At 34.1% G+C, this 27,109-nt stretch overlaps 1 protein-coding gene and 1 long non-coding RNA gene across 5 annotated transcripts in view; both read right to left on the bottom strand.

The window, feature by feature from the left end:
* Positions 1-12,602, bottom strand: part of LOC146996198 (transcription factor unc-3-like) — an 87,864-nt gene extending 75,262 nt beyond the window's left edge. Inside the window, exon 1 of one of the 2 annotated variants that reach the window (XM_085820288.1) lies at positions 9,504-12,602. In XM_085820288.1, coding sequence (XP_085676414.1) covers positions 9,504-9,601 — 98 coding nt within the window. In that variant the 5' untranslated portion in view covers positions 9,602-12,602. The remainder of the gene's footprint in view (positions 1-9,503) is intronic. The other variant, XM_085820291.1, reaches the window with a different exon arrangement.
* A 1,354-nt stretch (positions 12,603-13,956) lies between these two features.
* The window catches only part of LOC118179763 (uncharacterized), a 30,252-nt gene continuing 17,099 nt past the window's right edge, over positions 13,957-27,109 (bottom strand). For 2 of the 3 annotated variants that reach the window (XR_015042040.1, XR_015042038.1), the window contains 2 exons: positions 20,803-20,950; positions 13,957-15,760 (listed from right to left, as the gene is read on the bottom strand). This is a non-coding gene — a long non-coding RNA (uncharacterized LOC118179763). The remainder of the gene's footprint in view (positions 15,761-20,802; positions 20,951-27,109) is intronic. The other variant, XR_015042039.1, reaches the window with a different exon arrangement.

The following is a 27,109-nucleotide window of genomic DNA, read 5'->3' as shown; positions in this document are numbered from 1 at the left end:
CAATAACAAGAGGGATGGAAGAACAATTGAGAAATAAAGTGAAAAATAAAGTGCATTCAAATAATTGTACAAATGCATAAAAAATTTACTTTTAAGCATACTTAAAATGATACAAAAGAACTGAACATTTATTACAAACTGGAAAACATATATATTAATTCAGTGTACTGTAAAACAAATGCTGAATGCAAGTGTGTACAAGGCAAATTTAAATATAAACAAACATACGCGGATAATAAAAACAAAGGTCTACACGAGTTAAGAGCAAAATTTTAACGTAGTATTTTAAAATACTTTGCATTTTCTTTTACATTATTGTTAAGTATTTGAATGCAGGAAACTGTAAAGAAATATAGTTTGCCATATCTGCATGTTCACCCCAAGACCTTCAAAACAAACTTGCATGTGCATTGAAGTTATATTTAATTTTTCAAGAAACAGGTTTTAAATTTTTAAACATCTCCTCTCCATAATTGAAGACTTCTGTTTGTGAAATCAGAAACACATTAATAGAGAATCTTAAAATACACATATGTAAAGATCGTGAATTATGAATAAAAGTAAAATGAGTTGTGTTTTTCCGAAATGGCAACATCAGAAGATGTTCTAAAGGTCCAATATAAAAATTTGTACTCGCTATTATTAATCTGGAGGAATCATGTTTGTGCTCTCAAAAGAGTAAATAAAATTTATAAGTATTATCAAAGATAGTTTTTATAAGATTCGAATTCTCACTTTATTGAAATAAAGTGCGGGAAGATCAGTAAGAATTTCATCTCAGTATGGAATTTTAGAAATACAATGGCAGATTGTGAATAATTACAAATGTAACCCAGTCCATTAATCCATACAAGGCCAGATGTGGTGGTCTCTTTATTATGGAGGCACCCAATAGGTGGGGCAATTTAAAAGTTGTTTAAATAAGGCTGAGCCAAATTTAGCAGAACTGTGAATTAAGTCAGTTTCTACACTTTCAGTGTCTTTTTGCCGAGTGGGACCAAAAGTAAACTTTCAGTTTTGTGCACAGAAAAATCTGACTTCTTGACCGCTGGCTTTAATTGTAAAATTTGATAACTGTTTTCACTGTACTTGGTGTTTTACATTTACTAGCAGCTTCGCTGCCAGCCTTCGTCTGGCTTTTAAATGTACAGAAAAAATGGCTGAAGGGAACACCAAAGGTTAAATTTAAAAACTGCGTAGAATTTTACTCTGCAGAACAACTTCATAAAAAAAGTTATTACGTATAACAAATTACAATGAAATAAGCAATATCCCTTAATACAAATATTAATTATCCTAATAAATAAATTAACCAACTTCCCTTTGCAAAATCTTAAGAAAATGGTATAAAGGAGGTTAAGAACTTTGTTTCCTGAAAAAAATCACTCAAAATTTTTCAGTATCTTAAAAACAGTGAAATGAGCAATAAATAACATTAAAAGAATACAAAAAACAAAAAATTCTAAAAAGCAAAATATAATTAATGATATTTTATCTTAAATTTTCAAGAGAAAAACATTACAATAAAATAAGCTATATCCCTTAATACAAATATTAATTATCCTAATAAAAAAATTTACCAACTTCCCGTTGAAGAAAAAAAGTCATGCAAAACTTTTCAATATTGTTACGAATTTGCTATTTAAAAAGCTAATGTTAGTTCAATTGTAAATTAAATGGTTTTATTTCTCGCGCAGTGCAGCGCGTGACGAATATTAAAAGAAAGCTAAGCCGGAAAAATTAAAAATACAAGAGCGCGTGCGTTAAATAAATAAATATCTCTTTTTGATTTCGATAACGTACTGGAAAATTCTAGCGCGTGATTTTAAAATCTTATAAAAGGAGGAAAACATCTCAGTTCGTAGTAGTTGCTTGCTTAGTCTGTTGTTGTTTAGAAAACTGCTCTTGTTGATTGTAGCGAATTCGCGGATTAGCGTTCTTTAGCTGTTTTGAATTACGTTCTATTGGATATTTGAGTAGTTAAAAGATAACTACTGTGAGATATTGTAATACTGCATGATAATTTGAGAAAATTTAAGCATTTTTGTTGTGATAATAATAAATTTTTGTTCATTTTTCATCGGACTTGTGCATTCATTTCATAACGAGCCCGTACGCACGCAACAATTTTTGGTGTCAGAAGTGGGATTTGAATGCCAATAACAAGAGGGATGGAAGAACAATTGAGAAATAAAGTGAAAAATAAAGTGCATTCAAATAATTGTACAAATGCATAAAAATTTTACTTTTAAGCATACTTAAAATGATACAAAAGAACTGAACATTTATTACAAACTGGAAAACATATATATTAATTCAGTGTACTGTAAAACAAATGCTGAATGCAAGTGTGTACAAGGCACAATTAAATATAAACAAACATACGCGGATAATAAAAACAAAGGTCTACACGAGTTAAGAGCAAAATTTTAACGTAGTATTTTAAAATACTTTGCATTTTCTTTTACATTATTGTTAAGTATTTGAATGCAGGAAACTGTAAAGAAATATAGTTTGCCATATCTGCATGTTCACCCCAAGACCTTCAAAACATACTTGCATGTGCATTGAAGTTATATTTAATTTTTCAAGAAACAGGTTTTAAATTTTTAAACATCTCCTCTCCATAATTGAAGACTTCTGTTTGTGAAATCAGAAACACATTAATAGAGAATCTTAAAATACACATATGTAAAGATCGTGAATTATGAATAAAAGTAAAATGAGTTGTGTTTTTCCGAAATGGCAACATCAGAAGATGTTCTAAAGGTCCAATATAAAAATTTGTACTCGCTATTATTAATCTGGAGGAATCATGTTTGTGCTCTCAAAAGAGTAAATAAAATTTATAAGTATTATCAAAGATAGTTTTTATAAGATTCGAATTCTCACTTTATTGAAATAAAGTGCGGGAAGATCAGTAAGAATTTCATCTCAGTATGGAATTTTAGAAATACAATGGCAGATTGTGAATAATTACAAATGTAACCCAGTCCATTAATCTATACAAGGCCAGATGTGGTGGTCTCTTTATTATGGAGGCACCCAATAGGTGGGGCAATTTAAAAGTTGTTTAAATAAGGCTGAGCCAAATTTAGCAGAACTGTGAATTAAGTCAGTTTCTACACTTTCAGTGTCTTTTTGCCGAGTGGGACCAAAAGTAAACTTTCAGTTTTGTGCACAGAAAAATCTGACTTCTTGACCGCTGGCTTTAATTGTAAAATTTGATAACTGTTTTCACTGTACTTGGTGTTTTACATTTACTAGCAGCTTCGCTGCCAGCCTTCGTCTGGCTTTTAAATGTACAGAAAAAATGGCTGAAGGGAACACCAAACGTTAAATTTAAAAACTGCATAGAATTTTACTCTGCAGAAGAACTTCATAAAAAAAGTTATTACGTATAACAAAATTACAATGAAATAAGCAATATCCCTTAATACAAATATTAATTATCCTAATAAATAAATTAACCAACTTCCCTTTGCAAAATCTTAAGAAAATGGTATAAAGGAGGTTAAGAACTTTGTTTCCTAAAAAAAAATCACTCAAAATATTTCAATATCTTAAAAACAGTGAAATGAGCAATAAATAACATTAAAAGAATACAAAAAACAAAAAATTCTGAAAAGCAAAATATAATTAATGATATTTTATCTTATATTTTCAAGAGAAAAAACATTACAATAAAATAAGCTATATCCCTTAATACAAATATTAATTATCCTAATAAAAAAATTTACCAACTTCCCGTTGAAGAAAAAAAGTCATGCAAAACTTTTCAATATTGTTACGAATTTTCTATTTAAAAAGCTAATGTTAGTTCAATTATAACTTAAATGGTTTTATTTCTCGCGCAGTGCAGCGCGTGACGAATATTAAAAGAAAGCTAAGCCGGAAAAATTAAAAATACAAGAGCGCGTGCGTTAAATAAATAAATATCTCTTTTTGATTTCGAGAAAGTACTGGAAAATTCTAGCGCGTGATTTTAAAATCTTATAAAAGGAGGAAAACATCTCAGTTCGTAGTAGTTGCTTGCTTAGTTTGTTGTTGTTTAGAAAACTGCTCTTGTTGATTGTAGCGAATTCGCGGATTAGCGTTCTTTAGCTGTTTTGAATTACGTTCTATTGGATATTTGAGTAGTTAAAAGATAACTACTGTGAGATATTGTAATACTGCATGATAATTTGAGAAAATTTAAGCATTTTTGCTGTGATAATAATAAATTTTTGTTCATTTTTCATCGGACTTGTGCATTCATTTCATAACGAGCCCGTCGCACGCAACAATTTTTGGTGTCAGAAGTGGGATTTGAATGCCAATAACAAGAGGGATGGAAGAACAATTGAGACAGCTCATTACTGATTTTGCTGCTTTCCAAGAAAAGATGGAAGCTGGCCAAACATCTTTTAAAGAAGAAATGAAATTGGGCCAGGAATCCCTCAAAGGAGAAATGAAATTGGGCCAGGAATCCGTTAAGGAAGAGATGAAATCTCTTAAAAATGAGATGAAAGCAGGTCAGGACGAAATGAAAAGAGAAATTACCTGCGTAATAGAAAATAAATTTGAGGCTATGGAAGGCAGAATAGACGCGGTTGAAACTAAAGTTGGACATATAGAAGAGAGAGTTTCTGCCGTCGAACAACAAATTGATGATAGGGTTTCTGCTGCCGTCGCCAAAGAAGTTGACAGCCTAAAGAAGTGCATAGCGACGGTAGGAAACAATTCTGAAGGTTTCAAATTTTTATCGATGCCTGCTCGTTCCGTTCTGAAACTATCTACATATGATGGGAAGACCTCCTGGCAGGTGTATAGGACACAATTTTCTATCGTTGCGGATGCGAATGGGTGGGATTCCCAAGCTAAGGCCTGTCATCTCGCCGCTTCTCTGAGAGCAGACGCAGCGGATATCCTGCAGACGCTTCCCGAAAATCAAAGGCTAGATTTCGAAGCTCTATCCGGCGCTTTGGAGCTGCGCTTCGGCGAGAAATGTTTAAAAGACTACAGCAGGCTCCAATTAAAATCTCGTCAACAGAAGCTCACCGAAACGCTTCAGGAGCTCGCCACGGATGTTGAAAGGCTGTCACATCACGCCTTTTCAGAGTGCCCGACAGAAACAAGGGAAATCCTGTCCCTGCAATATTTCATCGATGGCATCCGGGACCCTGAAATACAGAAAGCACTGCGAATGGCGGATGTTAAAGATCTGAAAAGCGCTTTAGTGTATGCCATGAAATTTGAGGCAGCCCAGCAAGCCACCCGTCGAGACCGCCATCCAGTCAGAGCTGCTCAAGTCCAGGAGCCAGGGGATCAAGTCACTGCTCGTCTAGACGATTTAACTAGACAACTGAACGCCTTGAGTCAGAATATTGGTGACAAGAAACCGACCGTAAAGTGCTGGAACTGCGGTGCTGAAGGACACATCCGACGAAACTGCAGAACACCCCAGGGCACGGATGCTAAGACCGCTCCTAACAAACAGCAGGGAAGCTAATTAGTGGCCATCTCGCGGGGCGGAGGTTGCCAGATCATGAAAAGCCCCAGTTTAAAGCGCTTCAGATTTCTGCAGTGAGAGCCGGCAGTAATGGACTTTTCATAATAGGACATATTAATGGAGTTCCCTGCAATATGACGATAGATACAGGAGCCAACGTTACCATCATCCGAAAAGATTTGGCTCAACAACTGGGAAGCAAACTTATCTGGACGCCGCCCTGCGTTACCCTACAGACTGTGTCCGGTGAGAAGATCAACATCGATGGAAAAGTAAATGCTAACATCACGTTTGGAAGTGCCGCTTACCATCACATGGCATATGTAGCAGAGATCACTGATTCTTGCATACTCGGATTGGACTTTCTAAGGAAATACAATTTTTCCTTGGACTTTAAAAATAACGAATTGCATTCTACATCTGAGGACATAGCGTTATTTGGAGTCAATGATGAAGTTAAATCTGTCCATAAAATCATAGCACAAGACAATATCACAATACCGGCAAGAACAGAAATTTTACTCCCTGGATCCATAGCCGAAAACAGAAATTTCCGCTACGGCGTCATAGAATATCCCAATAACTGTAATAGCCCAAAAGGAGTACTAGTAGCCTCAACACTCGTCGACCTATCCAGAACGGTTATCCCGGTGAGAGTCGCCAATGTAACTGAGAAGGGGAGAATTATTAAGAAAGGTGAAGTGGTTGCAGCATGTACTCCAGTAACCACCGTTGAAAGAAAGAGTAACATCCAAGAATCCGTGTCCTCAGAGAGAATTACATCGGAGTTATTGCAGAATGCGCAATTAAACGATGAAGAGAAGAATGCTGCCGATCGCGTTATTAAAGATCTTCAAGTTGTTTTTTCCCGCTCGTCTTCTGACGTGGGTCGAACTAGTTTGACACAACATAGAATAGATACCGGCGATCATCGCCCGATCAAGCAACATCCAAGGCGTCTGCCGTTTGCTAAACAGGAAGAGGTGCGAACACTGTTAAAAGATATGGAAGAAGGCGATGTCATCGAGCCTTCAACAAGTCCATGGGCATCTCCCATCGTTCTCGTCAGAAAGAAAGACGGCTCAACAAGATTTTGTGTTGACTATCGCCGGTTGAATGAGGTTACGAAGAAAGACAGTTACCCTCTTCCTAGAATTGACGACATTCTAGACACTCTTTCTGGAAGCAAGTGGTTCTCAACGCTTGATTTAAAGAGTGGGTATTGGCAGGTAGAAATACACCTTCATGACCGAGAAAAGACGGCATTTACTACGGGACAAGGGCTTTGGCAATTCAAGGTGATGCCGTTTGGACTGTGTAATGCGCCGGTAACATTCGAACGCCTCATGGAGACTGTTTTGAAAGGACTTTCCTATGAAGCCTGTCTGATATACCTGGACGATATCATCATCGTCGGAAAGAGTTTTGAAGAGCATCTAGAAAATCTTAGAAAGGTGCTTCAGAAACTGAAAGAAGCCAATCTAAAGCTGAGTCCCGCTAAATGCAAATTGTTCCGAAAGGAAGTGACTTACCTGGGACATGTCATCTCTACAGAAGGTGTGCGCACGGATCCTGAAAAGGTATCAGCGGTTAAATCCTGGAAACGTCCCGAAAATGTCCATCAGCTGAGAAGCTTTCTAGGGCTTTGCACCTACTATAGGAGATTCGTGAAGAACTTTTCTTCCATCGCAAGACCCCTTCACAAGCTCACAGAGAGCAACCAAAAGTTCTTGTGGACAAAAGAATGCGACGATGCATTTAACAACTTAAAGGAGGCTTTAACATCTGCTCCAATCCTGACGTATCCTCAGCACGACCGACCATTTATTCTCGACACCGACGCGAGCAATGAAAGTGTCGGTGCTGTTTTGTCCCAAGAAATAGACGGCCAAGAACGTGTAGTGGCGTACTGGAGCAAGTGCCTGTCTAAACCGGAGAGGAATTATTATTGTGTCACCAGGAAAGAGTTGCTCGCCATAGTCAAAGCTGTAGAACAGTTCCATCACTATCTATACGGCAGAAAATTTCTGCTCCGCACCGATCATGCATCATTGACCTGGCTTTTAAATTTCAAGAATCCTGAGGGTCAAATAGCCAGGTGGATACAGAGACTCCAAGAATATGACATCACTATCCGTCATCGTAAGGGATCATCACACGGAAACGCCGACGCCCTGTCTAGAAGACCTTGCCAAGAAAACTGTCGATATTGTTCCAGGGTGGAAGCGAAATACGAGCTGCTGACTCCGGTCGCAAGACAAATTACAACATCAACATCGGCTGATCGAGAACCGTGGAGTGATGATGAAGTCAGGAAAGACCAGCTGGAAGACCGCGACATTAAACCCATAATTGATCTAATGGAGTCGTCAAACAGAAAACCTACCTGGCAGGACATTTCTATCTGTAGTCCTACAACCAAACAATATTGGGCACTCTGGGATTCACTTCACATTCGAAACGGCGTCTTATACCGGAAATTCGAATCGGATGATGGGAAGACGTTCCGATGGCAGCTGATACTTCCAAGATCCCGCAATCCTGATGTCCTTAAAGAACTACATAACAGCCCTACGGGAGGTCACTTTGGAATAATGAAGACCTTACAGAGAGTTCGTGAGCGTTTTTACTGGAATAATGCAAAGGATGACGTGCAAAAGTGGTGCCGATCTTGCGATGCCTGTGCAGGTCGGAAAGGACCTAAGAGACGCAGCCGAGGCAAGCTGCAACGTTACAACGTAGGGGCGCCTTTTGAACGAATCGCGTTTGACATCCTGGGACCTCTGCCACGAACTGCTGATGGCAACAAATACATACTCGTTGTCGTTGATTACTTCACCAAGTGGCCTGAAGCTTATCCTATTCCTGATCAATTTATTTTAAGTTCGTAAAATAGTTAAGTGCCTACATTTCATGACGATGTGAAAATGGAGTGTGCAGAGTAAAATCTCGTTTCCTATAGGCCATTATGTCTCAAAATGACGCGATTTCGTCACAAAACATAAAATAAAAAAATTTTTAATTCGAATTTCGAAAAAAATCGCTTCGAGGTGCACTGGCTCTTGTCTAAATGCACCTATCTACCAAATTTCGTAGCCGTGAGTCTATTAGCTTACGTGCAGCGCGAACGAAAGACACGCACACACAGACAGACTCTTTCTTTTATTATACTATGTAGAGACTATATTTTTCAATTTTAATAAAGTTATTTTGATGTTTTATGTATTTTTGCCTTGCCACGAAGTGTGAACTGAATTAACTGAATGAGAAATATATATCTAATGAAATTCGAGGAAATAAGTTTAAATTAAATGCAGCAAAAACAAATCGTACAAGGAAGTCATGTGGTAATAATACACATTCGATTTTTTTATAAAGCAATTTTATATTAAATATCAATGCAATGACATTAAAAATTTAATATGTTTTTAAATTAGTAATGGAATTATATTCATTTATGTACTCTTAATTGCATTTATTTTTATACTAAAAATTAGAATTTTAATCGCACTATTTGAGAAAAAAGTAACAAAAAGTGGTAGTTTGCATACTACATCATTACCAAATAAAATATTTATAAATACTTTCGGATTGTTTTCCCTTCCATAATACAAATTCTTTAGTTAAATCCTTAAATCAAATTTCAGGTATAGTAAGCATTAATTACATTAATCTACATTCCATTACCAGCAATATTCTTATATTTTAAGAAGGATATGTTTCTGAGACATGTTACTGTATTTTGAACAAGCGATGAACTAAAGTTCAAAAGCTTGACAGGTCTAGATGATATGAAAATTTCTTTAATAATATCCCAATTTATTGAACGATGATCGCTAAGCAAATCTTCGACTTGATCGACACTCAGTTATTTAAAGTAAATGATCTAACAAAGCGAGTTTCGTCTTCGATGTATTCTATCCCTTCATTAAACATCTTACACTACTCAAAATCTCTTACGCTGAATAAAATATTGCCTTCAAAAGCATTTTACAAAGTTTCAAAAACTTACCTAGCGGATTTCCATTGCGAGGACAAAATTTCACGCAGATTCTTTGCGATAAGAATCGCTATTTTGGGAAATCTCCAAAGGAAAAATTCTTTATTCATTAAAAATTAATATATCTGCAAACGATAAAAGAAAATGAAATGCGAATTGTTGCCACATGTCGATGGAACTCGTCAACTTCTGAAAAATCTTCGCAAACGAATTTTGGACGCTCGCATTTTAAATTATTCATTCTCAATATTTTGATTCCAATGTACGGAAATGAATTTTAAATAACAAAAGTAAAATGTAAATCCACTGCACTACAGAAATCTATAGAAAGCATAAAACGTAATCTGCTGTGATTGCTATGAGCAATTAAGCTGAGAATGGCTGCATATGAATTGAAGAATTTTTCATTCAAAGCAATTGAGGAAGTTTCCAAAATTACGTAATTTCCTACTTTTTCCAAGAAAAAGAAATGAAATCTTACAAGAAATCCACTTTTTACTCTATCTTGTGTTCCTAATTGGAAAACTAAATTTGAAAAAGTTGTAGTACTTATTGCTGAGTACTTCTTTCGTTGAAAATTTGTTCACATTTGTTCACTAGAAAGCCATTCTGATTTCATCTCAAGTAAAAATTTTTAATTGAATTTTATTATTTATTTATTTCTCAAAAAATAGAGACATGATTTTCAGAAATATTCAGAAAGGGAAAAAAAAAAAAAAAAAAAAAAAAGATTTCTGGATTAGGTTTTTGTCATTTTGCTCCATCTACCGACTGTATAATATCATTCATTTATTAACACAACATCTATAACACCTTATATCTATAAAACAACATCTTACATCTCCTCTCATAAAACAAAGTGTTCAAAGTTCTATCAATTTCACTCGTGCAGTCAACAGCTAAAAATTAGACAGCTCGCGAAGAAAATTGTTAAACTATGGATTTAGTATCCCACATTCGGGTTCCTGCTATGCGTCGACCTCGACGACATTATTCTACTCTTGACATCATAAAAAGAACCATCATCGTAAATAAGCCGAAACCTGAAAAGAAGTACGAAGGGAGAGGGGAAGATTGTGTGCTAAGGACAATATTGAAAGGAAACATCTTAATTGTCCTTCATCTTTGCACAATAACATCGTCGACAGTCCCTTCTATATTTCATCTAAAACGAAAAATATCTTCAATCTTTAACAGTTTTGGAAATGTTCATTTCATCTTAAAAATAGCATTTACTGAAATAAAAGTCATTATTAGGTGGAAACTCACAGTTCGGTTATCAGTTGTATCACTTCAGGTTAAGAACGTCATAATCAGTATTATTTTATTCATCTTCTTCTGCTTGAGTCCATTGTTTTATGTATTCAGCGCATGTACTTGTTTTAGTGGGTCCTTCATGATCTCCTTCTTTTACATCATAGGAGTCATTATTCTTTATTTTGACAATCTTATACGAGCCTAAATACTTTGATTTTAACTTATTGGTCCAAATTGCGTCCTTTTGATTGCTACTAAATCATTAATTTCATAACATTTTGAAGAACGTCTTCGAAAGTTATATGTTTTCTTATTTTCTTCTTGTACCTTAAACATTTGTATTTTCGCATCTTTTCGAAGCTCTTCTCCGTAAGTTTCAAAACTATTTTGAATTTCTGCGTCAATTATTTCTTTTCCAGAAGTATAATCAGTATTTGCTTGAAAATTAAAAGCATTTTGTTTGCTTACTTCAGATATAAAATTAACAGCTGATATTGCTTTAGAAAGTCTTCTTTTGGGGACAGAAGATTCTTCAAGAAACGCCTCTTCTGTGTCGTTGTCTTATGTTTAGTTGCTTTGTAAATTGATGTTGAAGTCGCACTAGATGGTGTTGGAACAGCATCAGCACCACACAGGTCTCCCTAATGTTCCCAATCATCAGCATTAAGAATTTCTCGCAACTGACGACAACCTTTCTGATATAATTCTGATATCTTCATGAGTGATACACATTTTTCTTTCTAATTCTGCTTGTTTAGCAAATAATCTCTTCTCCATAATTTCCCTCATGCAATCTTTTTCTAAAGCTAGCATTTCTTGCATGTTCAGTTTAACATTTTGAACTTTATTTTCTTTCTCAGACAGGATTTTATCTTTGGTGATTGCTACTAAATCATTAATTTCATAACATTTTGAAGAACGTCTTCGAAAGTTATATGTTTTCTTATTTTCTTCTTGTACCTTAAACATTTGTATTTTCGCAGCTTCTATTTCATTCTTGGCATCTAATAGTTGTTTCTGTAAAATTTCTACAGTCTGATACGGAAAGTTTTCTTTCCAAAGACATAACTTGTTCTTCATGAACATCCAAATCCAATTGTGAAATAGATTTTACTTGTTTTAGTTGAACACTTTCTTTATCTCTTATATCTTCTGGGTATCAGAGATATAGGTTTGTTATCTTTTAAAATAATATGCATTTCAGAATTAGTATCTTAGGCTTGTCTTCCTTTAAGTTTTTCAGACATACCAGGATCCAGGATGGAAGTTTGATATTTCTGTTTCACCTGCGCACACTGAGCCGGTTCTTGGTGGTTGTATTGGTTGGTTACGCGGTCAGAGCGGACAGTGGCTACAGCAGACACGTGAGAGTAGCTAGGTGGACAGAGCGGACATTCTTGCACTTATTGTGTTGTTTTCCTAATCAGTCATATGTCATCTATTGTGTAGTTTCAAGCTTTGCACCTGCTGTAGAGAAAAGCCGATACTTATAATAGAAAATGTCTTTCTCATTTTCTCAGTCGATGTTTGATCCTTATGAAGCATGTATGTCTTTTTTAGCGTCGAAAAAAAATCTGCGATGGAACCCATAGCCATTTTAAAAAAATTACTCTCTACAAAAAAAGAATGTTTAGTTGTAGATGATTACCCACACCGAAAAAATAAATTAGGAATGAGTTGGGTATGTGTAAAAGAAAAGACACATCGTTGTAAAGGAAATGTAAAGAGAAATTTTCAATACAAAGTACTGAAGAAAGTACATATACGAAGTACATTTCTGCGTGCCCAACATTACTGAGAACGAAGTTAAAAGGAAGTTAGAGACTTGCAGAAGAAAAGTCCCCCCCCCCCAAAAAAAATCAGTTCCCGTTCCCCATATATTTCCAAAACTACTTTCAGAATTATATCAAAAAGGTTATGATTTTATTACTAAAATACCGGCATACTCCAGTGCCAAGACTGTTTTATGTAAGGAGAGGAGAAAGGCTTTGGGAGCTATCCTAATTAAAAGGCTAAATATTGACAAATTAAATACATAAACTGATTCAAAAATTTAAGTTTCTCGTTTGAATATTTTGATCAATTTTGTGTTAGTTAATATTTTTTGTATTTTCCATAGCTGTCACTGATATTACTTACTGAACCAACTCACAGAACATTTAGAATTCGTCTGCAATTTTCATCAAAACAGATAAATTCAAAGTGTGCAATTTTGCTGTTTAAGTTTTAGTTTAAAATACTAAAATTCAAACAAAAAATGCCTACAATGTTTAAATTGTAACATGCATTATTTTGTGCTTTTGTATTTTAATATGTTTGTTTATATTTTTAATATGTGTTTTTGTTTAATTTAAAAGGGTCAAAATTCAAGCAAGTAAATTTACACAATTTAAAAATTACAGTAAGCATACTTGTCTTATTTTATCTTAAAATTCTAAAAGTTAAATGCTTACAGTTACATTTAAATATTTCTAGTAGCTTTATTTGCCATTTTTTCCCCTTAAATCTTTATTTCATGTTTTATATTTATTTTATTTTTGTTTGAAAAGTTTTAGTTTAAAATACTAAAATTCAAACAAAACAATCCCTGCAATGTTTAAATTGTAACATGTTTTATTTTGTGCTTTTGTATTTTAATATTTTTGTTTATATTTTTAATATGTGTTTTTGTTTAATTTAAAAGGGTCAAAATTCAAGCAAGTAAATTTACACAATTTAAAAATTACAGTAAGCGTATTTGTCTTAAATATTTTATCTTAAAATTCTAAAAGTTAAATGTTTAAAGTTACTTTTAAATATTTCTAGTAGCTTTATTTGCCATTTTTTCCCCTTAAATCTTTATTTCATGTTTTATATTTATTTTATTTTTGTTTAAAAAAAATCTGAATTTCAGCTTTAAAAAAACTATTTAAAAATTACTAGTTTATTTAATTTAGTTTTTTTGTTTTAAAATGCTAATATGAGCCGGAAAGTTTTATATGCATCAGAAAAAGAAATATGTATTTATATAAATTTTGCAGATTAGAAACCTTGGAAGTTCTATCATTAGATGAAAAAGAATAATTCATTTATTACATAACAGTAAATGGTTTAGAAACATGTAATTTAAATCAGAATTTTCCGAATTCATTTAGTAGGAAAAAAGTCCATATTAATCATGAAATTGGTAAATTATCAATTGTAAAACAAGTTAAAAAAATTAAGGAAATGTCGTTTTCCAAATAATTCTTATTAAAATTCTGGATTGACAGTCTCGTTAATTCACAATAAGGGGGAGGACGAAGACCACAACAAAGTTTTGTTCACATCTAATACAGCAAATGCTTTATTGTGTGCTGCTGCAAAAATAATCATTAACGGTTTTTGTAATAAAATAGTAACCATAATAATACAACATACTACGGAATCATAGCACCCATATAGTGCCACCTATTCCAACTGGGCACAAAAATAAGAAAAACTAAAGCAAGTCACAATTTTTTTTTCTGCTGTAGCATTTTGTGAACCAAAGTGGTCCTTTCATTTATATCCAACAATTTAAATATTTCCATACATTGGTAAGATTTACATTTTCATACATTGGTCAAACATTAACATTCAAGCATATATTACTACAAACTGACAAAACAGCAGTGTGTGTTATGAAGCATTTCAACAAAGGTGTGTTTCTTCGTCACACACGTATATACATACATAAAAATATCTTTCTACATTAGTAATAATAATATTATTGCAAATAATATGATTCAGCATCATAAGCATAACAGTATTTTTTTAGGGGAACAGCTTTAGTACAATACATAAGTAAGAAATTACATTAAACAAAATGGTCTCGCAAAACAGATTTAATTCATTAATTTGAATCAGTTTTGCCAGCAAAGATTTTAAAAGTAGAACTGAATAAGATATATTCTCATGTACTTTTAACTCAATGAATGTCTGAATTAATATAATTTATAAGTATAATATGGGCATACTATATATGTAATATATACAATCCCTTTGTTTTCAAATAATTTTCAATCTACAACTAAGTAGTTTTTGAAGCAGTTGTGTGATGCCATTTGTAATAAGCAAACTATGACTCTAATGATTGTATTCCACAAAACATAGAATTTGTTATTAATAAATTAAATATACTTTAAATAGTTTTTGACACACTTCAATCTGTGTATCGCTTCATTATGAATAAATAAATTTCTTAAACAATTTTTGTGTTAGATTAATATACAATAACAAAGTTTTGTAAAGTAGAGAAGAAACATAGTAGAGGTTTTGTGGATTATTTCTCTAAAATCCCAAGTATTCAGGAATGGTACTTTCACCTTTTATAGATAGAACTAAGAACAGCTGTACATTGACAGCAAATTTCGTGTTCAGTACTGTAATTAAAAAATGAGTTTAGATGTTGCAATAAATTTTACTCTTCACCATTTAACATGTTTTGATAAATTCTATCTAAAAGCTCTCAAAAAATTGTCCATGGTGTCACTTCACTGGCTTTCTTTGAATTATAAGCAAATTTCAGAATTATTCATACCCTACCCCAAAACATACATTTTTTTACACTTCAGTTCGTGAATTTGTAATACATTTTCTGGTATTGGTCTGAAGGTTCACGTTCCTGCACAATGAAAGAACACAACACTGCACAGAAATCGCCTCTTCTTCTAAAATGCACTTTTCAGAGAGTTTTTTTTTTGGGGGGGGGGAGAAACTTTCTTTTTTTCTCTTAATCACAGTAAGTGTTTGACAGCAGTTTTCGTTGCCTTTTTATGTTTTCCTTTATTCTTTCTATGATGTGTTGGTCTTCAGAAAAAGATGGTGACTGCAAAAATGCTGGAATGATGGATAAGAAGCCATTGCTAGGTGGACCAATGGGAGCACCTGATTTGGTAAGATCACGCCTCATCATCATTACACGATCAAATCATGTGTAGGGCGCCATTGACAGTTTACACATCTGGGCGGACGATACGAGCTTGACGACCTTCCCATTCCAACAAGTTTACCTAAATTCAAAGGAGATTCAAATAAATATTTAATCAAAATTTAAATAAATACTCATTCATTCATTTAAATAGAAAGAACAAAACGTTATTAACAGAAAATTGCTAACGGAACATTGTTAACGGAACAGTGTTACATAATGGAACATTGTTAATATTGTTATTTAAATTATTAACTTTGCTTATGACAGAAAATTAAGATATTAGCTGAGAAGCTAAATATAGAGATACTGCGAGAAAACTTGGAATATCATTAGGCTTACCAGAAGTCCTCTTTTGACTAGAAATGATCTCGTCTGGCGATGCGGTGCCTGCCTCTCAGCCAGTTATTCATATTTTTCCACTTATGTGTTTAAATTTTAAAAGTCCAGAATACACTCAAATGATATTAATACAAGCCTAAAAGAGCTTACAACATTCTACAATGCATTCATTATTACACTAAGGCACAGAAAGAAGTTTTGATGGAGCAGAACCTCTTATATGGATATACAGCAGTGAATTAACATGGTCTGAAATTGAAGCTTCAGGTGTAATTAAAAAATGTTGTCTAAATAAACAATTAAAACACAACTTTGAAGCTTTAGAACAGCCATTTTATTTTATTTTTAACAATAACAATGGTAAAGCAAAAACTGGTAACCATGGTAACGCTTTACGACTGTGCAGATAGTCTCGCAGACGAATACAAAAATTTTAAACAAGGTGAAAGCATTAATGAAGTTCCCGCAAATAACGCAATAAGCATGGATCATCCTTTTGATAATTGATTAAGTTGATGATTGCAAAGGCTTTTTGGCTAACTAGTTTGAAAATTTGGAACGGGATTATTTGGGAAAATAAATACTGAGAAGATGGATGGATATTTTTCGGGCATTTCAAAGGAGTCTGATGTGTACACCACATTGCTTCCTTGTAAATATTAAATTATGCACATTTTTCTTGCATTCCATTTATACTTAACCTAAAATTAAATTAAACCTACTTCGTCGATAGCGCATAAAGCCAAATAGAATAAATGCATTCTTTAAAATTCACTGTATTTATTTACCATAGAGACACCCTGGAGCTAGTTTCACTTAACAGCGTTACATTTCATTCATTTTATAACTCGGAATGCACAAAAATGATATCATCTCAAGAATTAAATTATATTATCTGAAGAAATAAATTATATCATCTGAAGAATTACATATTTTGCCTAGGATTTGTGTATAATGCATAAACATTCTATAGAATGACAAATGCTCTTTATTAAAAGATGTTCATTCCTCAAAAGTACAAATGTTATTTTGAAAAAGTAATGAAAGAGTCCCATTAAAAATCTGTCATTCAAAATACGTAAAAAAGTAGCGAGATGAATTTGATACAACATTATAAATTTGTATTTTTTATCTGGTCGAGACTGGGAATCAGTAAGACAACAATCTACCTGACAACGGAAATTAATTTCAGAAATAGTCATAAGTTTCACAACAATGCCCTTTATTAATAACTTTTTGTTTTTTCCGGCAGAGCTCACAAAGGTGGTTGTACAGTTCAGTATCATTTATGTGCAATGTTTTTGTATTTGGTTGAAAGTTCTTTCAACATTCTGTCGCTTCGCCCATGTCCAGTACTCAAATGAGTTTTCATGAAGTACGGGAAATAACTCGGCATCCGCAACGTAGTACTGTACAGTATTGACGCTTCCTTTAAAATGATAAATCAATGTACTTTTCTTTTCCACAAATACACATCTTAGCGATTCAGGAACCATTAGTCCCATGGTTCCTTCTTAGTAGTCATTTGGGTTTTCATACATGATTTATTAACTTCTAGTAAGTAGTTTAGGTTCTTCAAAATGAATCAAAAATGTATTTCATGCTTTGCCTGTTTCTCATTTGGTATTCCTAGGAAATGTATGAAATATGAATAATTTCATACATTCCCAGCTAGTTATAGGTATTATGTACAATGCCTTTTAATTTTTTTATTACTACGGAATTCATATTTCATGAATCATCTTCAAGAATTAGATATAAAAATATACAATTTTAAAAAATGTGTTTTAGTAATATAATGCACATGCGAAATTTCATGTGAACAGATGCCTATAAGGGCTGAAAGTTTACATAAGAGAATACTAAATCATTTGTTCGAACCATTTTAAATAAAACTAATAGAAAACAAAACAAAAGGCGCTATGCCATTCAATTGACTTCTCTACATAAAAACAAGCACTAATCTGCTGCAAATAACAGGAATGATTAAGCATTCAGCAATATAATTGAGATAAACATAGTGAGCAGGGTGCATGCACAATGCTTACTCACCTAACGGAGGCTAGTCTCCAGATATATTGCTCAACCCTGAATGCAGCACAAGAAAGATATTAAGAATGCAGGCATAATAGAATGAATGCAAATAACACTGCTTAAGGAATGATCGAAGAATATGCAAAGAAGCACACTGCACAAAATAAATAAAAAAGTAAAATGGGACAATGCTATATCTGCCGTTCTACTAGGGAAACCGGTAGAAAAGATGAGTGTTCTTAAACGTATACTCTAATATTTCAAGTCTCGTAAACTAGCGTTAGTCCTGCATATACTCTTAATATTTTCTAGTCTCATCTTCAAGTGTTCGCTACCAGTAACCAGTTCAATATGCCAAGCAGATATAAAATGGTGCTCCGTGTAAAGGTGAACCGCACATGTTTTTCAATGAACACAGTTTTCAACTCAACACGAGTGAGTACAATGAACATGACAAGCAAATATTAAATAGGAACTCTGGAAATATGTGAATAGCACATAGGATGCACATTAATATACCCAGTTGATATTGTTCGTTTTAATGCATCAGAATAACTTCTTATATCCAAATTCTACAGTCAACATTCTCTATAAACTCACAATCACAATGCATAAAACACTGCTAAAATACTCATTCAGCACAGGGTTTCTTTAATAACCCATCTTCCAGAGTAACTTATAAATTTCGCTACAATTTTTAATACTCCACGGAAAATTTTGGCTGGGCCTAGTGATAATAGAATGCTCCATCAATTGAGTCATACAACAGGAGGTACAGCAACTCAGCTGGTGGTAAGTAAGTAAGCGTACACTCTCTCTAGGGTAGAAATTTCTTCTTTTTATGGGATCAGATGAGTACCGGTCACTCGCTGAAATAAACCGGTTCTTATTTATAACTTACAACTCACTAATAATAACCTTGATGAAAAAATTCGAGAAAAAATGTAACTTTATTCGGGTACAGTATTATATTTTAATTACGCTAAAGCCCTCCAGGAATATCTGCCTAAAGAGAGTGATGCCTTCGTGGAGGATTTTCGAAGTAAAACTGGTTCGTATACATGTTACACATCAGGAAAAGCACGAAAACGTCATGCAGCCAGCCCGTTTGCCGGGATTCCAACCTACTAATGTTCAGCGACTTTACTGCTCGGCCAAGTTAGGCATAGATATTTTCAGAGAATTTCTTTGCTCCTGATTTTATTTATTGAGATGATGGTAAAGCCTTGAGGGCTATCTATCTAAGGGGAGGATGCCTTCATATAGAGGACTTTCTAAGGGAAACTGGCTCGTATACACATTTCAAATGGTGAAAGCCACGAAATGACTCATGCAGCCAATCCATTTGCGGAATTTGAACATCGTATCGAACTACCAGTGTTCAGCGACTTTATCGCTCGGCCGCTGGTGGGCTGTTTGCTCCTGAAGAGAAGAGACTTGTGTCCGATGCTTTCAAAATCAACAGAGTTATTGAAAATCTACATCAAACTAAGGCTGAGTTTGCACCTAATATGTATAACTGAAATTTCAAATTAAAATTACAAACCACGATGTTTGGCGACATTTTGTTGTTTGGCAATTTTTATAATGCCTTTTAAATTGTTTTGGCGGCTTTATTTTTTGTTTGAGGAATTTATTTCAGTTTAAAAAATTATCCTACAATTATCTAATTATTATAATTCATATTAATATAATTATTGATCATGATAGTGATGTATTTACAGCAATGAAAATATTACTCATCTTAATTTTTGCTCAAACTCAGTCTTGAGAATTTTAGATTAAATACTGGAAAATTGCCGCGAATTTGCAAACAGATGTTTTGAACAGATACAATCAAAATTTATTAATATTTTAAATCTGTGCGTTAGCCATTTTTTTGTATGGTTGGAAAGTGCTTTCAAGCATCAAAATTCTAAGTAATAACTTCCATTATTGAGATTTTCAAGGAAGCGAGCAGAATACAGTCACTTGAAAAAAAAAAAGACTTATGCAAGATTATCGCTTAAAATGCACAAAATGGTTTTTACAATCAATGTCATTTGAGGCTGCAGTTTTATTAATTAAAATAAAAATACTAAATTTCAATTTCCTTTTTCTGAATTTTTCATATTTTTAGCAAAAAAAGATGCAAAATCTTACTGCGGTATGCTTCGGCTGAAATTTTTAAGAGTCTGCATGAGATTATTCTCTCTTTATAGATGCACATAATCATTTTTACAATCAATGTTATTGCGATGTTGAGATTTTCTGTATTTAAACAAAAATGTTAGTTTTCAGCTTTCAATTACTGATTCAGATTTTTACAGCAACAAATGAAAACTTTTATTGCAGTGGCTTTCCATAATCCAAGCAGAATAAAGCTGCTTAAAAATGAGAGACCCACGTGAAATTATCGCTCGAAATGCTAAAAATCATTTTTCTAATCAATGCCACCCTCACGTTGAAGTTGTACTAAATTTAAATAAAAAAGTTATATTTCAAATTTAAAACACTTCGATTTCTAAATTTTAAACATTTCTATTGCTTAGAAATGCAAAAATCAAATGTGTAAAATAAAAGATACATATAAAAATATTTCAGTAGTTTTAATCGCATCACAAATACCTTTTCTCCCCCCCCCCACTTTTACGGTCGGGAAGAAATCAAAGTGAAATTATGTTTACAAATTATGTTTCAGTGACTTGTTTTATTTTCCCATGTCTTATTTCCTATAGCAGGTAACAATCAAATCCTAAAAAGACTTACAGATATGATAGGACATAACACTGTTCTCTCTACCAAGAATCCATTCCTTGTTCCTATCTATAGGCTTGCTGGTGGGAGCGAAGACGATGATCAGATAACGTTACAATAAACTCCTGCACAATTCATCCCGGTTGACCATTTCATGGAACTGAAATGAAATGAAGAGCAATTTCTTAGATCATTTGAAAAAGTAAAAGCCGGAGAACGTGTCACATCTCCTTTAAACGAAATGATTTGAATAGTCACAAATGCAGATTCTCTTTTGAAACGAATCAAATTATAGAATTTTTTTTTTTTTACTTCCAACCGCAGCGTACAAACAGAACAAAACAAAACAGAATGCACACAAAACAAACAGGATATTGTACAAACAATGCAATAGAATGCAGTATTGTGCAAACAGAACTCAGTGAACATATAATGTTAAAAGCCAATATCTCATCATTTGCCCTCCTAGTGCTCCAGTAACTTTGTTGTTGTTACTTATGCTCACTTGTCTGACTGTAAAATCAGCCCAAACCCACAAAATTCCTCTTGGCAAGGAGTGCAAGATACGCCTGTCGTTGGCAACAGCATTGAGCACCTTACAGGTGACGGTGCTATTTAGCTCAGTTCCACCCTCCATTTTGATGGAGAGCACCCCTGGAAGATGGGTCGATGGTCTCCCACCCCTTTCCCCTTCCACCAAGCCACACGAGAGGACTTTCGGCTCGCTGCATATCCAGAGTGTCACCATGTCACGCAGAAACTAAACTTTTACAAACATTCATGCCTTGTCCAAGATTCGAATTCGGGCTCTTCAGCATGGCAGTCGGCCACGCTGACCACTATACCAGTTGGCCGGCCCAATACCTCTTCACCTCAGAGACATGGACGTAATCAAAATTACTTTATTCTAAATGTACTATAGTATACATATTTTAGTTGTATATGTACCTTATTTGTAATATGGAATTATATTGTTGCGTCTGTATGGGTTCGTTATGAATTGTTCGATGAAAAAAATGAATAAAATTTATTATTATCACAAAAAAAAAAAAAAAAAAAAAAATGCTTAAATTATCTCAGATATTCCCACACTATCCCAATATCTCAAGCAAATATCTTTTAAACCACTAAAAAGGTTAAAAGTTAGAGAAAGCTAAACGGATTTCACCGCAGCAGTTTTCTAAACAAAACTCATAAAACAACTAACTAAAGAATTGAGAGGTTTTCATGCCGCTCATAAAAGCTTTTTAAATGTACAAGAATTTTTTGACACTTTCTCGAAATCAAAAAGAGATATTTATTTATTAAATGCACATGCTCTTGTATTTTTAATTTTCAGGCATAGCCTTTTCTTAATATTCGTCATGCGCTGCACTGCACGGGGAATAAAACAATTTAATTTATAATTCTACTAACATTAGCTATTTCTATACCAAATCCGTAACAATATGTAATATGTTGTACTTTAAATGCGACATGGTGTATGAACCAAAGTATTATTGTATGGCAATGTACTATCTGCCAAGCCTCTTGTATGGCACTGTATTTCAATCAGCGACTGGTGTTAAGGCCTCTCACCCTTTCCCATACCATCTTGGGATGCTCTGGACAAGGGGAATGCTAATTAATTGCTATTGTAGATGTGCGGTGCTTGTCACCTCAGAGGCTCCATGCAGCACCGGGCACATTACGATAGGGGTCCTGTCCATTTTTCATTTGAGCCACAGCTGGGCAGTTTGGGTTAGTAAAAATACCAGAACAATAGAAGTGGCATGCCCAGTGCTTAAATTGTGGCGGAGCCCAGCTCCGGTGCTTCTAAATTTTTAAGATAAATTACAATTGTAGCCAGAACACACCGGAGCCCTAAATAAGATGAGCTCCAGTACTACTTTTATAAAACTAAACCACAATTTCAAGGACAAAAATTAGAATTCCTAACGTTTTAGTTTAACAATAAGCAGATCTTGCAATACTCTATTTCCCTAGAAATACGAGCTCATGAGAACATGAGACGTTCAAGTAAAGTCCCCTCACTCACAACTCACATGTGGAAACCTTTCCGTTTAAGAAGGGCAATAAATTTGGGGGAGTTTGTTTAGGAACGCGTACATTTCTCGCCATGCCATCTTATCTAGTGCATTCTTATCGATGCTTACAGCTAGTTACCCTTCCAGGAAAGAAAATTTGTGTTCTTAAATGTGCATTAAGTGACAGCGAGTACAGTAAGGGGAAATACTGAGATAAACTGCTCAAGCACATCCTACACATCGTCTTCTCAGAGTATCCACTAATGTAACCAAATACGGGGGTGCAAAAAGCGTAACCAGAACTTCGCATTCATTCTTAACAGATTCAGACTCATTTTACCCCTGACATACATCGCTTGATGGCTATAATTGTTGGCTTTAGTTTTTCCTTATGCAAATTTTGATCGGAGTTCAATCGGTGGTAAGCTAACGTAGTTGCCGCTGATTGGCCGAGTATTATATGTACGCCGGTATTGGCGAATGAGTTATAATGGAGTTAGCATAATGCTAGTTTTCTTTCACTCAAATGATTTTAAATGTAAAGGCTACAGTACTAACTTATTTTATTTTAATTTATGGAATAAAGCATGAATTTTATTTAGATTAGTCTTAGCTTTATTTAAGGGAAGCAAAATATGATTTGCATTCATCTCCACTGCCATAAGGCTTATGGGCCCAGAGCCAACAGCTAACCTGTTACCCAGTTCAACTCAGCATTGAATGAATGTAGATGAAGAGGGCCGTTATCCATGAAAAGAAGCTGACCTGTCTTAGAAGTTTGTTCAAGTCGTTGTGCTCACGCTTAATTGAAGATGTCATTACTACCTGAAAGTTTTGAGCTGCTAAACCATGACAACTGGGATCGATGGAAAGTCGATATTAAAATGCTGGTACTGGATAGAAATTGTTGGATCTTCATAGAGGATGAAGAAGAAGAATTAGATAAAAGTACAACAAGACGTGAAAAGCAGGAATTCACACTGAGAGATAACAGAGCCTCCACTATATTATATTATGGAATTAAAACTGAGTTCAGGCCGCTGATACAAGAATGCTCAAGTGGTAAAGAAGCATGGGAAGTTCTACAGAAGCAATTCGAACTCAAAACAAAAAGAAAGGATAATTCAGTTACTGGATGAATTTTTTAGCATTAGATATACCCCAAATGAAGAAATAGGATTATTCATCGCGAGGATAAAAATGACTGCAAAGTTGGCTGAAGCTGCACACAACTTGCCAGATCTTTTTAAAGGATTTCAGGCAATAAGGAGATTACCCAAGGAATACGCCGGCATTGTACAGTTGATCTAAGGTGGAAGGACGAAGATTTTACGCTGGAAAGAATTGCTGAAGAACTGGTAAGGGAAGAAAGCCGACTTATGGTAAATGCTGATTTAGAAGACAGCAAGGTAAGCGTGTTCAATACTATTAGTTCAAATGCAGGGAAAGATATGCAGGGAAATGGGGAACAAATTCAGAGAAATGGGGAATATGAGAATAGGACCTTGTTTCATTGTCATAAATTTGGACACTTAATCGCTCAATGTGAAGAAAATGTAAGTAAAAATCAGAAATTTAAAATAGACGATAATAATGGACAGTTTAAAGATAAAGAATTAATGTTAGTAGAAAATTATGTAACAACTACAGATAAAGGAGGTAACGCAGGTAAATTTAATTGGGTCGTAGATACTGCAGCTACAACTCATTTCTGTAATAATAGAAATTTAATGATAAATTTTGAAGAAATAGTTGATATACGTATGTCTTTAGCTGTAGGAAATTCTGAAAGTAAAGTACAAGGAAAGGGTACCGTCAAATTTGCAGTAAAAGTAGGCAATCGAATAAATTGGATTGAGTTAGATAATGTGTTATATAATCCAAATCTAAAAAGAAATTTACTATCGGGAGCAAGGTTAGAAAAGGCAGGTGTTCATTTTGTGATTTCAAAAGGGAAGATGTGGATATATTTTAATAATTGGGATAGATTATGCTACGCTAAACGATATGACGGACTTTATCACGTAAAACCATTTAGATATGCAACAGATAAAAAGGAAGCTGGTTACGGTACAGAAATTGGAAAGTTAAATAAAGTAGACAATACGATGCTATGGCTTCGGAGATTTAGCCACGTAAATTTTGATTATGTTAAGAATACTAGTAAGAATCAAAGCGTGAAATGGTTACCAGAAATTGAAAAACCAATGGAGAGGTGTGAACCGTGTATTATTGCTAAATCTAGTAGAATAACTTTTAAAACTGTTCCGAAGAGATCAAATAAACCATTGCAGTCGGTTTATTTAGACGTTTGTGGCCCACTCCCAGTTTCATCTAACGGTGGGAGTAAATATTTCCTCACTATTGTGGATGACTATAGTAGATTAGTAACAGTGTATTGTATGAAAAAAAATTAATCATTCTACAACTTTAAGAATTATCATAGGCAAATGGAAAGACTGACGAATAGGAAATTAATAAGTATACGCACCGATAACGGTGAGGAATTCTGCAACAGGCAATTCGAAGGGTACTTAGCCGAAAATGGAATTAGTGTTGAACGCACAAACGCGTACAGCCCAGAAGAGAACAGTGTGTGTGAACATTTTAACCGAACGGCATTAGATGCAGTTAAAGCTATGCTTAATGATGGTAAAATGGGAAAAGAATGGTGGGCAGAAGCTCTTGGCTGTTTCATACATACATGGAACAGAGTATGTCATAAAAGCAACCGAACCCCTTATGAAATGTTTCTAAATAGAAAACCCAATGTTGTTTATTTTAAAATATTTGGTAGTTGACATGCGAAAACAGATTAGAAATAAATTACAAATGAGGTGCAAAGAAGAAATCATGGTAGGATATGTGAAGGAAACTATGGGTTATAGGATATGGCTACCAGAAGAACGCAGATTAATAGAAACCTGTAATGTGAAGTTCGTTGAAAAATTGAATTTGATGATACTTTGATTTCTGTTCCAGGATGCCATTTGCTTCCTGGAACAGAAATCAGACAAAAACTGGGATCGATGGAAAGTCGATATTAAAATGCTGGTACTGGATAGAAATTGTTGGATCTTCATAGAGGACGAAGAAGAAGAATTAGATAAAAGTACAACAAGACGTGAAAAGCAGGAATTCACATTGAGAGAGAACAGAGCCTTCACTACATTATATTATGGAATTAAAACTGAGTTCAGGCTGCTGATACAAGAATGCTCAAGTGGTAAAGAAGCATGGGAAGTTCTACAGAAGCAATTCGAACTCAAAACAAAAAGCAAGGATAATTCAGTTACTGGATGAATTTTTTAGCATTAGATATACCCCAGACAAAAACTAAGTTTAAAAGACTAGAGGAACCTGAGCTATTAGCAGAATCAGATGAAGAACAGGAAACTTCTAGAGAAGAAATAAAGTTCTCAGATGATAAATTTACCCCGAAAGAAGAATCAGACTTAAACTGGCAAAGAAAAGCAGTTAAAAGGCCAGACGGAAGATGTACAGACATATATTATTATGTAGAGGGAACAGACACCCGTTTTAGATCCTATAATGATATTGAAATGTATTGTGAGGCAAGAAATATTAAATTTGAAAAAGATAAGTTTGATTTTATTGGAAAAAACGAATACTCGGGTTAATTTATTATTTATTAATTTTGTAGAAAAGGAGACTAGCTCCGTGTCTGAAGAGGCAAATTCCGTAGAAATTGTTATATCACAAAATTTTAAAGAAGCACGAAAATCAGTAAATGCCGAAGAATGGGATAAGGCAATGAAAGAAGAAATTGACACAATGAAGAAAAGAAAGGTTTGGGAATTAGTCGAAAAGCCAGAAAATAAAACTATGCTAGGAAACAAATTGTTCTATATGCTAAAAAGAAATGAAAAGAATCAAGTGGTTAGATACAAAGCACGTTCAGTAGCACAGGGATTCAGGCAGAAAAGAGGTGAAGATTTTCATGACGTTTACAGTCCTGTAGTAAATTTTTCAATCATAAGAATATTTTTCACTATACTGGTATGTTTATATATGGATGGACTAATTGTCAGTTAAATGTAAAGAATGCATATTTATATGCAAACCTAAATGAAAAATATATATGACCTAACCAAAGGGATTTATTGAAGAGGAAAATAAAGTGTGTTTATTACACAAGGCCATTTATGGTCTACATCAAAGCGGCCATGAATGGTTCTGTGAATTTGAAAGTACTTTAGAAAATCTACATTTTAAGAAAATACAATGGTGTAATTGTGTTTATAAAAGATCAGATGTAACTCTCTTGTTAT

This window comes from Stegodyphus dumicola, chromosome 7, assembly GCF_044657685.1.
Source record: "Stegodyphus dumicola isolate Sdum_Otavi_A_Nest chromosome 7, ASM4465768v1".
In the NCBI taxonomy this organism is placed as follows: domain Eukaryota; kingdom Metazoa; phylum Arthropoda; class Arachnida; order Araneae; family Eresidae; genus Stegodyphus; species Stegodyphus dumicola.
This window is presented reverse-complemented; position numbering and strand designations above follow the sequence as displayed.